Source organism: Glandiceps talaboti, chromosome 9, assembly GCF_964340395.1.
Source record: "Glandiceps talaboti chromosome 9, keGlaTala1.1, whole genome shotgun sequence".
Classification (NCBI taxonomy): domain Eukaryota; kingdom Metazoa; phylum Hemichordata; class Enteropneusta; family Spengelidae; genus Glandiceps; species Glandiceps talaboti.
The window spans coordinates 17944730-17963817 of NC_135557.1; the positions used below are offsets into that span (position 1 = coordinate 17944730).

General features: G+C 37.0%; 1 protein-coding gene across 1 annotated transcript in view; it reads right to left on the reverse strand.

The window, feature by feature from the left end:
• The window catches only part of LOC144439904 (uncharacterized), a 144919-nt gene that overhangs the window by 41150 nt on the left and 84681 nt on the right, over positions 1-19088 (reverse strand). The window contains exons 73-99 of the mRNA XM_078129136.1: positions 18918-19074; positions 18250-18430; positions 17566-17688; positions 16521-16737; positions 16046-16224; positions 15599-15778; positions 14735-15223; positions 14301-14456; positions 13558-13806; positions 13044-13196; positions 11979-12676; positions 11564-11714; positions 10601-10798; positions 9927-10085; positions 8905-9136; positions 8047-8246; positions 7493-7789; positions 7055-7258; positions 6179-6436; positions 5695-5907; positions 4866-5006; positions 4145-4282; positions 3608-3736; positions 3182-3295; positions 2410-2541; positions 1456-1590; positions 1-206 (exon numbers count right to left, since the gene is read on the reverse strand). The exon at positions 1-206 is cut by the window's left edge and continues 37 nt beyond it. Coding sequence (XP_077985262.1) covers positions 1-206; positions 1456-1590; positions 2410-2541; positions 3182-3295; positions 3608-3736; positions 4145-4282; positions 4866-5006; positions 5695-5907; positions 6179-6436; positions 7055-7258; positions 7493-7789; positions 8047-8246; positions 8905-9136; positions 9927-10085; positions 10601-10798; positions 11564-11714; positions 11979-12676; positions 13044-13196; positions 13558-13806; positions 14301-14456; positions 14735-15223; positions 15599-15778; positions 16046-16224; positions 16521-16737; positions 17566-17688; positions 18250-18430; positions 18918-19074 — 5689 coding nt within the window. The remainder of the gene's footprint in view (positions 207-1455; positions 1591-2409; positions 2542-3181; positions 3296-3607; positions 3737-4144; positions 4283-4865; positions 5007-5694; positions 5908-6178; positions 6437-7054; positions 7259-7492; positions 7790-8046; positions 8247-8904; positions 9137-9926; positions 10086-10600; positions 10799-11563; positions 11715-11978; positions 12677-13043; positions 13197-13557; positions 13807-14300; positions 14457-14734; positions 15224-15598; positions 15779-16045; positions 16225-16520; positions 16738-17565; positions 17689-18249; positions 18431-18917; positions 19075-19088) is intronic.

Here is a 19088-nt window from a genome sequence, read left to right on the forward strand (position 1 = left end):
CCACATTGTGTCATTGGCCATTGGCTCATCAGTTGTTGCTCCAGCCAGGCAAACCACACCTGCCTGACAAATTGTACAATTCTGTCTATCTGGTTCATTGCCATAGTAACCTGGTGGACAGATCTCACAGGTGCTTTCAAATGTATTTCTGTCTGATCCATCTTTTTCTCGATAGCCTAGGGGGCACTTTATTGGCCTCATAGAACCTAGGAAAGATAACAATACATGTAATAATTAGCTCTAGTAATAAAAATTCACAACTGTCTATTTTTTTATCTATGAAGTATATTTACAAGCTAAAGGTTTCCCCATGTCCCTTATCAACATTAGTTTAGTTACACCATTGACCAGTAAAACAGTGATTGACAGATCAATACATACCTGAGGAGTATTTTTTAAGCAAGAACCCTCTAGGTCACTTAATACCAACATCAGTTGTTACATTGTCAACCAGTAAAGCAAAAGTGTTTGACAATTCATACATACCTAGCGGAATATTTTACAAAGGACCATTTAAGTCATTTACCAACATTAGAAGTATTAAACCAGTCAACATTCATTGATTGGCACATCAAATGAATGCTTAACTTAGGTGAAATATTTTAAAACTAGCATTCTGGGCATCTTACCAAGATTGGAAGTGTTACATTATTAACCAGTAACGCAACAGTGATTGACAAATCACTATATACCTAGGGGTACATTTTACAAATGACCCTCTAAGTCACTTACTAATATTAGTTGTGTTACAATATTCACCAGTACATTATGACAAGCTGGACAGAGCTGGAAGTATATTTTCCAAGGACCCTTTAAGTGTCTTACCAACACTCTAAGCGTCACACCAATTTAATTACCAGTTACGTTACAGTGATTTACAAATCAATACGTACCTAGTGGTATATTTTATAGACACTGTCTAAATCACTTACCAACATTTTGAGAGTTATACCATTCACCTGTAAAGCAGCAGCAATTGACAAATCAATGCAAACCTAGGAGGTATATGCAGTGTAGGACCTCTAGGTAACTTACCAATATTACATATAGTTGTGTTATACCATTCACCAACAGCAGCAAAGCAGTAGAGATTGATGAATAAATAAAATCCTAGGGAGCATATGTTACAAATGACCCTTTAAGTCACTTACCAACATTAGAAGTGTTACATCATTCATCAGCAATACAGCATGATTGACAAATCAATACATACCTGGGGGTATGTTTTACGGGACCACTAGGGCACTTGCAAATGATACAACTGTTACACAATTCAACTATATAGCAACATGATTGATAACCAAATGTATACCTGGGGTTTCATTTTACAAAGGACTCTCTACGTCACTTATCAATAATAGAACCTTTACAGTATTCACCAGTAAATCAAAAGTGGTTGACAAATCATACATGCCTATGGGGTACATATCACAAGGAACCCTCTAAGTCACTTACCAACATTAGTTGTGTTACACCATTCACCTGTGCAGTAATGACCAGCTGGACAGGGTTGGGGGTAACTGGAATTGACTGGACAGTAGAAGCCACCAGGACATGGTTCCTGAGTCATTGATCTGTTACAGAAATAGCCTGTAAATGGAAAGATAAAAGAGATTAATTTACAGCAGGTTAAGTGGTTGGGATCTGCAGGTTATGAAGGTTTATTAAGGCTTTGACTTTTCCTTCTTGGTGTCATTTCTTGACACAACTGAAATGAAGACATATTTTACTATATTCATAAATTACATTGAATATGTATTTATATATGTATTTCTTCAATCACACAGGTGCACAGTTTGTGAAATGTCAAAGTATAAATTTGCATATTATCAATCCAATTTATAACAGGTGAATTGTCAATCACATGTAAATCTGCATAATATCAACTCGAACTTTGAATATTATCCTACCACTTTTGCAATTTGTACATCGTCAATTAAAATGTAAAATATGAATATGATTATCATGTTTATGTTCATATCATCCATCAAATCCTTAATTTGTAAATTGTCACTCAAAATGTAAATTTCCACAATATCATTTTCAATTTGTAATTTGTAAATTTGCGTATTTCTGATGAAATTTTCAATTTGCATATTCTAAATTTTCATTTTGCATATTGTAAATTTTCATATTTCTGATGAAACTTTCAATTTGCATATTTTGAATTTGCATATTTTGAATTTGCATATTGTAAATTTGCATATTTCTGATGAAACTTTCAATTTGCATTTTGTAAATTTTCATATTTCTGATGAAATTTTCAATTGTATGTTGTCAATGATCATGTAGATTTACATATTATGTATAACTTTTTAATTAATTTGCATATTGTCATTCAAAGTGTAAATGTTTGCACATTTTTTTTACTACAATATTAGGCTACTGGTCCTTTGTGTGTTATGTTACCTGGTTGACAGTCTCTCTGTTCCCATGAACCTTCCGGACAGAACTGTCCTTCCAAACACTCAGTTCCTACTACGTTAGATGTGTCATTAGGACAGTAGTAACCAGCTGGACACTGCCAACATTCTACTACAGCTGTAAAATGTAATAAAACATGACTTGACTACATTAGATGTATCATTAGGACAATAGTAACCAGCTAGACACTGTCAGCATTCTACTACACCTGTAAAATGTAATAAACCATGACTTGACTACATTAGATGTATCATTAGGACAATAGTAACCAGCTAGACACTGTCAGCATTCTACTACACCTGTAAAATGTAATAAACCATGACCTGTAAAGTACACATCACCCTCCTGTGGGTGACCCTTTTTTATTTACTTTTCTCAACATCATCACATTAAAAATGAAGGGTCGATCAGTCATTTAAAAATAACAATATAGTAAATATGTGTGTACTAGACAAGTTTTATGATATCTTCATCTTAATTGCAGCCAAATTGTTTGTAGGTTGCTTGATTACATTAGAGCAACCAGATACTAGGTTTATAATGGAGGTAATTGAAAGAAATTAACTTTGACACATGATTAAGACCAGCACTGATGTTGGTTTCATAATGGAGGAACAAACCTGTAGGTCTTACATGTGATATGAACACTATAGCTGGATTGCTTTACTTTGGTGTTCTGGAAAGAAAGAAAGAAAGAAAGAAAGAAAGAAAGAAAGAAAGAAAGAAAGAAAGAACATGCGAGTTTAAGAAGTCTTACCTCCTGCCTCCTGAGTATCTCTGTATGTACCAGCTGGACAGGGTAGTGGTTCTATAGTAGCCTCTGGACAGTAGTGAGCCACAGGACATGGACTTATACTGTAGTCAGCCATAGCTAAAATTACAATAAAAATGTAGAATTAATGTCTTTTATTTTGCTTCACCTAGCTTGCAAATGAAACACCGTTTTAGCTGACTGATAAGGTAAACACATAAGTACTTTTTCATGACACAAACACAAAACTATCTCTCTTTATTTTCTTCCTGCTCATTTCTAGTGCTACCCCTCTACTCCCCATTCCATTCCCAGACTTTCCCAGTATCCCTTCCTATATCACTTACCAATCATATTACACCAGATCCCCTGCCCTCCTCCCTACCCTACCCTACCCCTAACTTTCCCATTATCCCTCCTTATACCACTTACCTGTCATATTACACCAGAATCCAGCTGGACAAGGTAGACAGGTTGTGCTGTTTGTAGCTCCAATAGTGTTTGAGTATGTTTGGAGAGGACATGGTTTTGTGACGTTATTACCAAATTCACAATAGTAACCTGTGAAACAAAATAACAATTGGATTTGTCACATGGTGAGATATTAATAAATACATTGTTATGTGATAACCAGTGTCATTGCTGCTGCCACTGTTGCCACTATCACTATCACCATCACCCCCATCATGATCACCATCACCATCACCATCACCATCACCACCACCACCACCACCACCATCACCACCACCACCACCACCACCACCACCATCACCATCACCACAACCATCAACATCACCACCACCACCACCACCACCACCACCACAACCATCACCGGTACCATCACCAACACCACCACCACCATCATCATCACCACCACTGCTATAACTAAATTCTTGCCTAAAACAACAAAAACTTTTTTCCTTACAGGATGATCTCAGCAATATCGTTATTGTTGACCTTTCTACCCACCTTGAGTACACAACTCTGGAATTACTGCATCTTCTGGACATATGTATCCAGCAGGACAGTCATCACATTCAGCATCTGAAGCTGCTCCTCGGTAGTCAATCACCTTACCTGGCTCACATTTTGATACACTGGTTGCACCTAACAAATAAATCAAAATTTAGTTTATGGGTAGGGATAAATTTTTCCAGAAATTCAAAGTTCTTAAAATCTCTCTACACTACGCCAAATGAAAACATATTTGTAGTTGTTTTGGAGGAAATAAAAAGAAATTTGAGGCCAGAGTTTACAATTTTATTTCAAAGAAATCATCAATCTTGTATCTTCCAACAGAGTTCACACAGTATTCAGTGACGGTATTGAATTCTAAAATATCTTAATTTTGATATCATTTCAACCTTTACACTGTACTTCAAACATTTCTATCACAAACAAGTTTTTTTGGTCTTGATTTTAACTGTGTCTTCTCGAAAAAACAGCAAAAGTTTAAGACATATATTCCCAAGTACATACTGTGATCATATTGGTGCATATCCTACCTCACAGAGACTCCGTTTATGAACGAAAACAAAGCATTTTGAAAATATATACATTTTGCATCATTTTCAAATTGTTTTTTATGCATAATTTTGGTGTCTCCATGTGTATGCTATGGCAAATGCAAAGTTTTGCATTTCCACTTGAAAGTGTCATAAGTGCCATACTCTACTTGTCTTTGACATACCTTCCAAGCAGTAATATCCAAATGGACATAATTCGCCTTTAGATGGTTCAGAGCCATCTGGTATTGGTGTGTCACTTCCACTGTAACACAAATACCCTGCATTACAGGGTCCAGCTATCTCACCACCAAGGCAGAATTTACCTACAAAAGTAAAAAAAAAAACACTATTAGTAAATTTATCATATATGTGTCAGTATATATATGACAATAAAACACATATCATATCATATCATATCATTGTAAGCATAATTTTCATGTAAAAAAATTCTGTAAAACACTTTCATCTTTTCAAAAATCAAAAATCAAAAATTTTCAATTCATGTAAGAAAAGTTGTAAAAACAGATCATATTTTAAAATATGTAGAGCGTGGATGATTAAAACTGGCTAGAACCAGTTACAACAGGTTATAACCAGTTTCAACAAGTGATAATTATCCATGAATGATTCGAATAGCATGTCTTAGAAATGGTGTATTATGGCTGGGTGGATAGAGAGACAGATGGACAGATGCACAAAGCCCATTGTATATGTAACAGTCTCAATTTTGAGAGACTAAATAACAAACAAATAACACACACAAATGCACGCACACACAGTTAGACACAGACAGACAGACAGACAGACAGACAGACAGACATACATACATACATACAGACAGACATAGTGATACACACACAAGCCACACATACACAAGCTCACCCACACACATTAAATACTCATGTACACAGCTGCATATACACATAAACACCTATGAACAGACAAATGTACAACACAGTACACACACACACCCGCATACAGACAGAGAAACATGCAAGTATACATCCTCACCAGCTTCACACGGTTTGCAGTCACCAGCATCTTGTTTGCTAACCCAATCATCTGGAGTATAAGTACCATTAGGACACAGTGTTGGTGCAATGGATCCTTCTGGACAGTATGAATAGGCTGGACATGGGAAGGGGACACTTGTATTAGACATACAATATGTACCAGCTGGGCATGGCTCACAGTCAATCATACGTATACTGGGTTGGTATGTACCTAGAACAGAAGAAAGATACATTTTTACAAAGAATTTTACACAATAGTTTCTTCTATCTAAATATATAAACATGGAAATTTTCACTAAAGGCCTACTTTTGCTGGAAAACAAAAACACAAAATAAAGTAGTCACCGTGACTAAACTGCCTTCTTGTACATTTCACAAAATATACCAGTCTGGTAATTAGTAAAAATTAGTCTTTGAGAACTAGCTGTAGACTGTTAAATTGCAAAATATTCAAGTAGCGAAAATATCTAGATTTACAGTACCTGGATCACAGCCATATGGAAGACCAGTATTAGGAGGGCAGTAATATCCAACAGGACAGGGATAGTCAGATGGATTTGGGACGTCGATCTCAGCATCATCTGGGCAGTAAAATCCTTCCTTGCACGGGCCACTCGGTGAATCTAAACCAGTGCTATTACAGTAGAAACCAGCAAGACATGCCCTGCAATCAGCAAGTGAAGCACCCCCAACGTCTGAATTCATGGTGCCACGTGGACATGCCGTTGCATTTGATGTTCCTATGACAATGATAATGGAATTTCTGTTACCAACAATTACAGTGGTTTTTTTTAGAAATGATTGGGGACAAATTAACAGGGGAGGGTATAAACCTGGTAACATTTATAAAGATTGCAATATCTTGACACATGGCAATTGAAAGTATTTTTATTATTACTATAACTGTTTGGGTAAACATTGTGATCGCACTGGGGAAACTAAAATAAAGTTTTCAAACTTTAATACACACTTTATAACACAGTAATAAACATGTTTGTAAAATTACTCAATGACTTACTTTTAAAACTATTACAATACAAAAATGCTTTTAAGAAAGGAAAGAGGAGTGAAAGTACTTTAAAGCATTATTTACTCATTAATTAGAAGACTAAGCTCAAAACTATATGGTACTATTTATGTGAAAATGCTTAAATTAGCAGTATCAATAATTATCAGTATCCTGACCATTTCTACTACTTTGCGCAATTTATATTTTAATCTTGGTTATGAAATCTTTTATGAATGACAGATTCATGAAAGATGATTTACAAATGTCACAAACATTTCAAAAAGGTCACAGAGGTACAAACTAATCAATTTTTAATCATAAACTACAAAAACTGAGAAAGATTATTTACCAATGTCACAATAATGTCCAGTTGGACAGGGTCCATTGACGCCATCATCCCCTGGTTGGTCTACTGATGCTCCTCCACCACATACATATCCTGCCATACACAGTCCAGTAGGCCATGTAAGTCCAGGTAGCTCACAGTACATACCAGGTAAACAAGCCTGACAATCATTGGCTGTATCAAGACCTGTCAAGTTATTGAATGTACCTGCAAGAAAAAAGGTATTTAATGTATTAATTACATGCTCCAAGTCAAGGCCATTACAGTAAGATTGTTCCTTCTCTGCCCTGTTCCGAAGTCGAGTTTTGAACTTGGGAAGTGCTATGGACATTCTAAACCTCAAGAGGTGATTGGATACATTATGATGTTTCATTTTGTTTATGTGAGAAACTAGTCAGAAATATAAATTCTTTTGTCTACAAATAAGTCATCATATCTCACCTGGTTGACATGGTTCACCGTCATCGGTCGTGTTAACAGGACAGTAGAATCCAGATGGACATGGCACTGTTATATTCATTCCCTTATTTGGACACGTTGTTCCGGAAGGACAGATATCACACTCTCCCATGCCAATGCTAGGTGCATAGCTTCCTTTATCACATGGAATTTCAATGCTTGTACCATTTGGACAGTAGTGTCCCTCAGGACAAATGTAACCCATCAAGGGGTCTGTTGGGTTTGGAATGCTGGAACCACCTGTACACACAAAGCCTGCATAGCATGGCATTGTATCACCTGCAAAGATATGGATGAGAGATTACATTAAGTTTTGAAGAGTGGCCAAATCATAAAAGTTGGATGCACAGCAGGAAGGATGGTTAAAATACAGGGAAACTCTGTACTGACAAATCCTGACAGTCAAGGTAATAAACCCACATTGGAAGTCATTACTCTCCTTTCAAAAAATTTAATTCATTTTACATAAACGTTATCAACATTATCAATGACTACTTAAAACTGTAAAACAATCACGGAATTGATGATAAACATACCTGTTTGAGAGCTTTCTGGTGTACAGTATCGACCTGGTGGACAAGCTTTGCAGTCAGTAATATTCATATTACCCTCACCACTAGAGATTGAACCTGATGGACAGGGTGTTGGTATATAACTACCTTCTGGGCAATAATTACCAACAGGGCAAATAGTTGCTGATGGTGTGGGCGTATCTGTACCTTCCTCACAATAGTAACTGTATTCAAAGAAAGTCAATTGTCATTTGGAAAAAATACAGATTGAACAAAAAACCAGGTATAATTTACATTATATTCGCACAGCCAACACTTGTGGCACTTTTGACTACTATACTCATCTTTGACTTGAAGTGATACAGCCTTTATGTGTCATTTATTTTGTGCAATCGTAATCACGACAGTGCTTCTCCAGAATAAAAAGTAATGAAAATGCCTTCCATTAGCATTTCTTTTAAATTTTTAAAAACACTTCAATCAAAAATAGCTGCATAAGTGACTCCTCTAATCATTGTATGAAGAAATATTACAAAGCAGGTAGTATATTTAAACCTACTCTGTATGTAAATAGGGGTCGGATTAAGATGACACTCATTATGCTATATGACTTTTACCATGTAACAAACTCACAGAGCTCATAGAGTGCCTATGAAACTGCAATTTTAGAGAGAGTATTAGTACTATAACATATTCTTTATCTCCTCATGTTGGATGTCAGTATTATAATGAATATACAGGAAAGAAATCTGTCACTGCATTTTTGAAATTAGTTACATTTTGATGACTGTACTTGTGAAATTTTGGCATGATGCATGTTGGAAGTGTCTAGATATAGATTCGGGATTGAAAATTAGACCTTTAAGTTTAAGAAATACATACCCAGGATAACAGTAACCCTCAGGTTCTGACAAACCAGGTGAGAAACAGTAGTATTTAGGTAAACAGGACAAACACTCAGTATCAGATTCTGCATTAGTAGTATTCAGGAATGTTCCACTTGGGCAAGGGAATTCATTAGCTCTAGTGGTGCCTGCTGGACAGTAATACCCTTCTGGACAGGATGCATTAAAAAGGCCTGTCACCGGGGCTAGAGTATTGTCACAGAAATAACCTGAAATATACAATATCAATCAATCAATCAATCAATCAATCAATCAATCAATCAAGAGAATTTGTATAGTGTCAAAATCCAATATGACAATGTTTTATTGTGCTGAAAAGGACTAATAGTAGATCATTGCAAATGGTAGGAAAGCTCTGGCAAACAGATGTGTCTTGTTAATGATAGCCTTCTTGATTTTATCCACAGTGGGTGATGAACGAATTTCAAGTATATACTATTTCATAAGAGGGATGCTGCTCATGATAATGAGAGCTCAACATATAACTTTGCATTGCAATGGGTACATGAAGTAGACTTTTGTTATTTGAGCGAAGTGAATGAGTTGCGGGTTTACAGTTCATCAAGTCAGTGATGTAACCTGGCAACACAATAGTAGATTTAGTAATTCTCGGTACCTGAAATAGAATAGTATTGCCAAAGTGCATCATAAAAATATGAACATTCAATTTCATGGTCGACACCATAACTTCTGCTCAACACACTTTGAATACATTACTATAGGCACATGTGAGAATAAGTCGACCTTCTTGTTCTATTATGTCCCTTCAGTAGGAGTTTAAATGTTATTGCAGGTACCAAGAAATCATTGTGATTTCTCTTTATCATCTTACTCTGCTGAGCAAGATGATGCTAATATAGTATACATCAAAGAAATAAACTGTTTTAAATTTTACTGTTACCTTGCTAGGTAAAGATCAAAACATTTTATTTTGAGATCGAGGGGGAAAAATGTGGCTCAGAGAAAGAAAAGATAGTGTAAGCATATACCGGTACATACCTGCTAAGCATTCTTTACATGTTGAGTTACCCATTTCATTTTGGTAGTACCCATTATCACATCTTGTTGGTGTAATTGATCCAACTGTACATTTATGACCTTTAGGACAGAGGTAGTCACCAGGTGTGGGTGTCACTTGTCCAGGTGGGCAGTAGTAACCTGTGGAAGCAATCAGTTTGAAGTTAGAATACAATGTCAAGGATTGTTGGTGGCTTTGTGGTTTGCCCCTATGCCTCTTGCCACTGCAGTCTAGGTTCGAACCTGCCCAGCAATGGCAGGGTTTGATGAAATTTCAACCATAACAAGATTGATATATAAGAAGCGTAATGCTAACTTTAATCCTGCGAATCAATGCTGGTTTCCTCCTATTTCAACACTAAGGCACCAGAGCATTACCCAGGGGTGATCATTCAACAAATTTCCAAATTTATTTGGACTTATAAAAATCATTACAAATGTCTTTATTATTTTTGGGAATCTTTAAATCATACCACACTTAAGTTTTGTTGCTGTACAATCATTTTGATGTTCCAATGACCTTGAATAGCCTAGTCATAATGGATATTTCTAAATGTATATCAGACCATGACTAATGAAAACATCGTGGATAGCTGACTTTTTATTCAAAAATGTAGTGTTTGCCATAGTTCAATTGAAGTAAGTACTCTTATTACCTGCATCACACTGGCCTGTGACAGCATCTGCTCCTACTTCATTGCAGTAATTACCACCATCACATGGAATACAGTCATCAAATTCATCTTTGTTCTTTGTCGGGTTGTACGTTCCATTACTACATGCAGTTGGTAGATCACTGCCAAGTGGACAGTAGTTACCCACAGGGCAATCAACCTCATCTGCTTCATCAGAACCTGATAGCAAGAATACGAAGATAGAGCACTCTTTAGTGAAAACATGCCAGGAACAAACAGTTGAGAGAGCATGGATGACTTTGCAGAGTGTGATAAGGTGACCAATCAAAGGCTGATGAATCATCTCCATTATAAGAAATTACCATAAGATTTGAATACACTCACATAATTTGCATATTGAGTAAACACTACCTGTCTTGAAATGTTCACTTGTTATGAGCTTGTCAGACATTAATTTCCACTGCTAGGTGTCATCACCTAAATTCTTTCCATTATTCATAAAACGGTTCTTTGTATCTCAAAATTATTTATGAGTAAGCCTATTAAAGGTCCACATGAGTTCAGTATTGCAAATGGAAATCTTTGTTTTGATTTTCAATGCATGACTTCAACCTTACTTTAAGCTGTTTTAAAATTTTGCTAAGCCTTATTTTTCTACTTTTCCTTCTAGCCCCTCCTACCACAACCTCCCAATTTCTACCACCATCATGCCCAGACCAAAACACCACCTAAATCCTTATCCAACCCCATCATCACCAACAATACACCACTACCATCCAAACATTTCTACTATCCCCACCACCCCACCCTATCCTAGCCAACATAACATAACCCCACATCATCCAAACTCCAACAATAACACCACCACCACCATTCCCTCATCCCACGACCAACACAATAACCACCATCAACATCCATGACAACAACACCCCTGCCAACACAAATCATCACTATACCCCATAAAACAAACACCCCTTTCCTTACCTTCTGGGCAGTAGTAACCTGGATCACACTCAGCTGTTGGTGAAGCCAATCCATTGGATCCACAGTAAGAACCAGCTGTACATGGTACTTCAGCTGGTGATGCTTGCGGACAATAATTACCAGTAGTACATTCATCTCCTTTAGCTGATGGCTGTCATATGGAAATGAGAAACAGTTAGCATCTGTTTTGTACATAGCTTTCAACAGTGAAAGAATTTTCCTAATTTCTTCCTCAGAGATGAACTGAAATGTACCATGCAAAATATGCCTTTAATACAGAATGAACTTTAAGAAAGTTGTATATGTCTCAAATTTGTTTCCAGATTTTCACTTCAGTTTGTTTTTCAACATTTGAAAGTTTTTCTCTATGTTTAACAAATTGTTCCAAAGTGTATTTATCTTCTCTTATACTTACTGGATTATCAAATGCACCACCAGAACAATAGTAGCCTTCATCACAGGGTCCAGTAGGAGCTGAGTTATTGAAGCCTTCACAGTAGTATCCAGGTGTACATGGTTCACATGCACTGTCATTCTTCTGACCTGTGTAACTATTATACGTTCCAGGTGGACACGGATACGCAAATGGGTCAGGTGTATTTTGAGGACAATAAAATCCAGGCGGGCATTCATTGGGGACATAATCTGTGGTGTTGGAATAACAGTAGTAGCCTTCTGGGCAGTCTTTACAACTGGCTTGATTTTCTAAGTTATTATAAGAACCTGGTAAACATCCTAGTGGATAGGGAGTACTGCCAGGACAGTAGTGACCAATTGGACATATATGTCCGATTATTGGATGGATGGTATTGGTTGGACACTGGTCTTCGTTAACCATGGTTGGATTAGGTTTATCGGCACCGGACACACAATACCAACCTGGCCAACAGTTGCCTGATGGTTCAGTTAGGTTCACTCCTTGGCAGTACTGGCCTCCATCACATGGAGTACAGTCTTCTTCTTTAGCTAGTTTGGTAGCTGCTCCGTATGTACCAGCTGGACAAGACTGCCAGTCAAGTCCAGTACCATTTGGACAGAAGAATCCCAGAGGACATGGTGTGTAACTACTTGATGCATCTCCCTCTACCACTAATTCAGGAATACAGTAGTAACCTACATAATCAAGGAAAATATATGTGAATTGTGAAACACCACAACAATAATTCTGTGTGCAAAATCATGAAAAACATTTTCAATGAAAAACCCTTCTTGCCCTTGTCTGTCTTGTTAGGATATTAGTCATTTAGTAAGACCCAGATGTGCACTTGAAAGGTTACAAAACAAAGCCAAGTATAATTATAGTACCTCTGGTGCACAATCACAGGCAAGCCCTTGACAGCATCTTTACAACTATGCAACCTGTGGTTACTTTTAAAGTTAGCAGAATTGTGGAAGATCTCCTGGACCCCTCCTGACTTACAAAACCTTTTTGTATGGTGTAGAGTACATGAAAGCTGAAACTACTGGTTTCCCCACTTACCTTCTGTACATGGTGTACACTCAGCAGCACCCTCATAGTTGACATAGGTGCCTGGCAGACAGTCTAATGGTTGTGCTGACCCTTGAGGGCAGTGTTTACCAGCTGGACAGATGATATATGTTGCAATGTCAGCACTTCCTGGACAATAGTAACCTGGAGATAATGAGACAGATAACAAGAAGGACAACATGGTGAGTTCACAATGACTTTAAGCATAGTATAGTATTAGGAATATAAAATAGCTGGTGTTAAACAATAAAGTGTGCAACCTTAAAAACCTGGTCTTGTAAACACTCAAGGCCTACTGTTCTCAAACCTTCATAAATACTGTTAAAGAAAACTGACAGTACTTGCATTGAAAACATAATATTCAAAATTTCATTATCAGTAAAGTTACCCTACAGACAAGTACTAAGTAACACAATCCAACTGGTTCCCTGATAATACAGTAGTGCTTTTCTATACTTACAACTATATATACCAGGGCATGGAATTGTTTTGTTTGAATCCTTACCTGGATCACATTCAGCTGTTGGTTTAGTATTTGCCAGTCCTTCACAGTAGTATCCTGGACTACAACTTAGACATTGTCCAACTGTTGCTAGTCCTGTATCGTTGGAGAATGTGCCATTGGGACATGGGGCAGGGTCAACGGTTGTCCATCCACAGTAGTAGCCTTCAGGGCAGATGACATTAGCTGGTCTGGTAGATCCTTCTTGACAGTAATACCCTGGTATACATGGCCCACTCACTTGAGTCAGAGCTGAGATAATATAATCAGTTGTAATTTATGTTAATGTCTTGTACAATATGTGAATAATTCTATTCATTTGCAATAGATCAATCATATTATCCTATTGTTGGTATATAATGTATGGTCAGAGTTCTCGTTTGCACCAAATGGTGAGCAAATGATGCTGGTTTGTTTGATAAAGATGATATAAAAAAATATTTCTACTGTTTAGTCTGTTTGATTCTGTCTATCTCTCTCTCTCTTTCTTTCAATTGTCAATTCCATTGTCTGTATCTGTCTGTCTGTCTGTCTGTCTGTTTGTCTGTCTGCCTGCCTCTACTTTTGTGTCTGTGTCTGTGTCTTCTGTCTATCTGTCCGTCTCTGCCTTTCAGTATCTCTTATTCATCTATGCTGATTCATTAGTCATTCACATTATTTCTCCATTCGCTTATACTATCCCTTCTGACACCTTTTATTTTCACCCCCTGAGTACCAAAATCTAACAGCTTTTGCTATATACTGACCTGTCTGGTTACAGAAGTAGCCAGCTGTACAATTCAGACACTCTGATACCATCATTAGACCATCAGTTGGACTAAATGTTCCTTCTGGGCAGGCTACTGGTGCATCTGTACCTTCCGGACAGTAGAAACCAGGTGGACATATATTGGCATCATAACCTACAGGACAAGACATTAATGTGTTACTTTAAAACAATACTGTGTAAAAGACTTTGCAATGGAAATATACATCTCTGGACTTTGGAATTCCCTTGACGTACATTTTGTTGTGCATATGTACAACTAGATTTTGTGTTGACATGTCTACCCTTAATGCTTTACATTAAGCCTTACCTTGTACAGGGGTTGACATGTTATGTACATAATGCGTTAAATTAAGCCTTACCTTGTTCAGGGGTTGTCTTGTTATACCCACAATGCATTAAATTAGGTCTTACCTTGATCAGGAGTTGTCATGTTGGCACCCACTTTACAGTAATATCCAGCTGAGCATGGTCTAGGTGGTGAGGCAAGTCCTTGTTCATCACATGCCATGCCTCCAATACAGTATGTACAATCACTCTCACTGTCAATGCCAGTCAAATTATTGAATGTACCGACAGGACACGGGAATTGCTCTGCATATCTAGTACCAATTGGACAATAGTATCCCATGGGACAGATATAAGATCCGTGCCACACCACAGGACCATATGTAGAATTGCAGTAGAAACCAGCTGGGCAATCTTTACACGTCCATTCACCCTCTGTGTCCTGGTAAGTACCTGATGGACAGGGCTCTGGGGTGCCTCGTCCAGTCTCACAGAAATATCCCTGTGGGCAGGTGTAGTTTCCAGGTGTTGCAGTATCCTGACCTTCCGGGCAGTAGAAACCTTGTTGACAATCTCCAGCAGGTGTTGGTAAGCCTTCTTGTGGGCAGTATTGTCCTAAACAAACAAAATTTTCACATTTCAAAAACTGTAATCCATGTTTTGACCTTCTGAATATCATTCAGGATTATAAAGTTGACACAAAAAATACTGCTAACATGTAAGTACAAAAAAGATGACTTTTACCACATTAAATCATGTAAATATTGCTGTTTAGGACTTTTAATTTGAAAGGTGAGAAATTGGCAGATAAAACCAAATGTGACTTATCATTGCATTTGTAAATCGATTAATGATTATTGTTTATAATTTGTGTTCTGTTGACAATAGTAAAAACAAAAATTTTAAGTTTTTAAGAGTTTGATTAAACTTCGCTATTTGAGGCACTCACTAATTCAAATAGTACATGTTTACATCATAACCATCACTTACCTTCAGTACATATCTTGCAATTAGAGGGTTGACTGTTACCCTGTGTGTCAAGATAATAACCCATAGGGCAAGGCTCGGGTACAGAAGACCCTTGTGGGCAGTAGTACCCCAGAGGGCATATATTTCCTGTTGTGTTGTCTGTGGGACTGTTGATAGATGCTCCCAGTGTACAGTAGTAGCCTATCAAGACAAAAATAGGGAAGGTTACACTATACTCAAGCCAAGTTATAGTCTTCGAACAGAAAATATGGATTATATACCATCATTGTTCTATGTCATGACAACCTGTGTCTACATCACTGATTTTATGATATCTGAAATATGAATAGTTTATGAAAATGTCTCTATTTCCTGGAGTGGTGTTCTGCTTTAAACATACAATTGTTACAATGGTGTACAATCTCAAAGTTACTTTTAAAATTTCAGTCATGATGCCTATACACCTACCTTGATTACATTCAGCGGTTGGAGCTGCCAATCTCTCTGTGCCACAATACCAACCAGGATCACACTCAGTTGGATGCTCAGACCCACCAGGACAATACTCTCCTGCTAGACACTTCCCACCAATGACCGCATTGCTTGGCATTGGACTTGAAGCCCCTTCTATACAGTACCATCCCTCACTATTTGATGAACAAAATGAGAGGAAATCAAACATTATAATTGTTTTCAAGTAGATGGGTTTTTCTTCAGTTGTTTGCAAATTGGCCTATTACTTGATAACTCTATTTCAGAATCCACAGTTCAAAGGAAAAAAAATCATAAAAAGAAATTTTGTAAAATGTTTCAAAAGGTCAATTTCATAATTTACATACATGATTGGCACCCTTAACCACTCTACCGACATGATTTAGTTTGAGCGCCCTCAAGCACTAAACCAACATGAACTTTTGTTTATGTCGAACAGACAAAATCTTACCTGCAGTTTCCAGTTGGCAACTCATTGCCGTCTCCCTGACAGTACATGCCACCAGTACAGAGAACACAGGAACTGTCATTAGTCTGACTTTCTACGTGATTAAATGTACCAGCAACACAGGGGAATTGGTCAGATTGGCCTGTACTCTCTGGACAATAGTGACCAACCGGGCATGGTGTGTCCACATAAGTAGTAGCATTGGCCTCACAGTAGTAACCTGGATGTAGTAATAATAGAAGTGGTTATTGTCAATTGGCAAATACAGATTAAAATTAAAGAATAAGAAGGCTATGTTCTATCAAAACTTAGCTCAAACTAGTTGCCCGCTCCCCGAGATTTGGTTTTCGACATTCATAACACTGTTTGCCATACAACACAAGGCTCAAACCCAGTAAGCACAGAAATCTACGATTAAAATTACAAATAAAAGCTAAAAATGCTAAATGATATAAGCACTTGGACAGGTTATTGTCCCATGTGACAATCAGAAAATTTACAACACACACCACTAAAGTCTCCAACCCATGCTAAATTCTATAATTTGCAGAGGTCTAATTCCACAACTGTGTTTTGTAATCTTTATAAATTTGTTTATAAAGCTATGGATTCAAGACAAGAATTATGGACGCTTGATATTGCTTGTAAATTTTATATGTCCCTACAAAATTTTACAACCTGTTACACATGTACTGTATTCTGTTTTGAATTAAATTATGTAATTGTCATTTTGGCCTGTGGCCTAAAGACAAGGGTCTCTATCACATTACACATCATTAGTCAATTAATCAATATTTATCTCTCTATCCGTTTCTTTGTTTGTTCATTCGTTTGTGTTTGTTTGTTCATTCATTTTTTGGTTTATTTTTTTATTTAAGTATATATTTATCTAACAATGATCAGAACAGGTATGTATAAACCCAATTACTGTCACCAAAATGAGAATCAATAGAAATGTCTTTCCTTTCCTCTTGTAGCACATCCATTTACTATACCAAACTTGAAAGACATTTTAACAAAGTTCTGATAAAGTATAAGGTCCACTCACCAGCAGGACAATTCATGCATAAACTCTGCCCTTCTTGGTCTTGGTATGTTCCAGGTACGCAACCAAATGGTAAGGTTGTACCCAATGGACAGTGGTACCCTCTAGGACAAATTCCACCAATACCTGTAAGAAATCATGTTGCCATCAGCACCAGGTAGCAGGCCATAGGGTACTTTATTTAAACAAGTTACGTTACAAGGTTGTTTACTAGTTTACTGCATTTTTACAAGGTTTGAAATAAAACACTAAAACTGAAGAACCTCATTTTCGGTTTAATAATGTGTTTTTGACATGTTTATATAATAAACAATACAATTTTTCTGGCAATTCACACAAAAACAGAGAAGATGGAACAATTCAAAAAACAATACTGTTGCATAATGACATAGTTTTAGTGTGTGTATATGTACATCATTGATTTGTCAGTCAAATATGGGTGTTTTCAAATTGGTACATTTTTGCGTGATGCCATTTTCAATCTCTCTGTTTTTCGTTCATTTACATGGACTCTGTTTTTTGAAAGAAAACAAATCATTTTCAAACAATCCACTTTCGGCAGTGATTTACAATTTGTTACATTTTCTTGTTCATTTTTCTAATCACGGTGTACATGTGCAAACACTAGAGATAATTGCAGCTTCATTTGAAAAATGACACTGGGGAAATGGGGCCTCTGTTACGTACCTGTATGTCCACCTAACAATGGACATGTAGCATTGTAGGTTGAATTAGTGGCATCAGTATCAGGATTAGGTCTATCAACACCAGATGAACACCAGTAACCAGGTGAACACTGTTCTGTTACATTGGTTTGTGCTTCTAATTGACAATAATATCCACCATCACAATCTGTGCACTGTGTGATCTAAAATAAAGAATAGTACATATCATATAGTATGCATACAACTTTTTATACCATCAAAAACCAAGTTGATGGCATTCCAACAGAAAATATGGAAAATATAACCTGATTGTTCTACATATCACATAGTATGCATATAACTTATTTTACCATCCAAAACCAAGTTGATGGCATTCCAACAGAAAATATGGAATTTGTAACCTGATTATTCTACATCAAGATAACCTGTATCTGTCATTTGTTCAAATACTCAAAGTCATCAAGAAGCAGAAATGTAATCAACATTTTTTATTTATGTTTGGGAAAGGGTGATTTTCTACTATTGCACTATTGATTCTGGCCAACAACTTCAAACCAAATCTGGTCAAATAGCGCCCCCTTATGACCAAACTATACAATCGTTTATCTTTCTGGTGACTGAAAAATGTCAGACCATTTCAAAGCCATTGTTAACACATCCATTAAAAAATAGTTTATCTGGAGTACCTACCTTAAATAGATTTTTCTGGTTACTGTAAGTACCTGCAGGACAAGGTTGCCAGTCTAGTCCAGTACCTTGAGGGCAGTAATACCCTTCTGGACAGTCAGCATAACCTGCTTGGAGGTCAGGGTTACCTAGGGTTTCATTCTCTGGCAGGCAGTAGTAGCTGTAATTTGCATA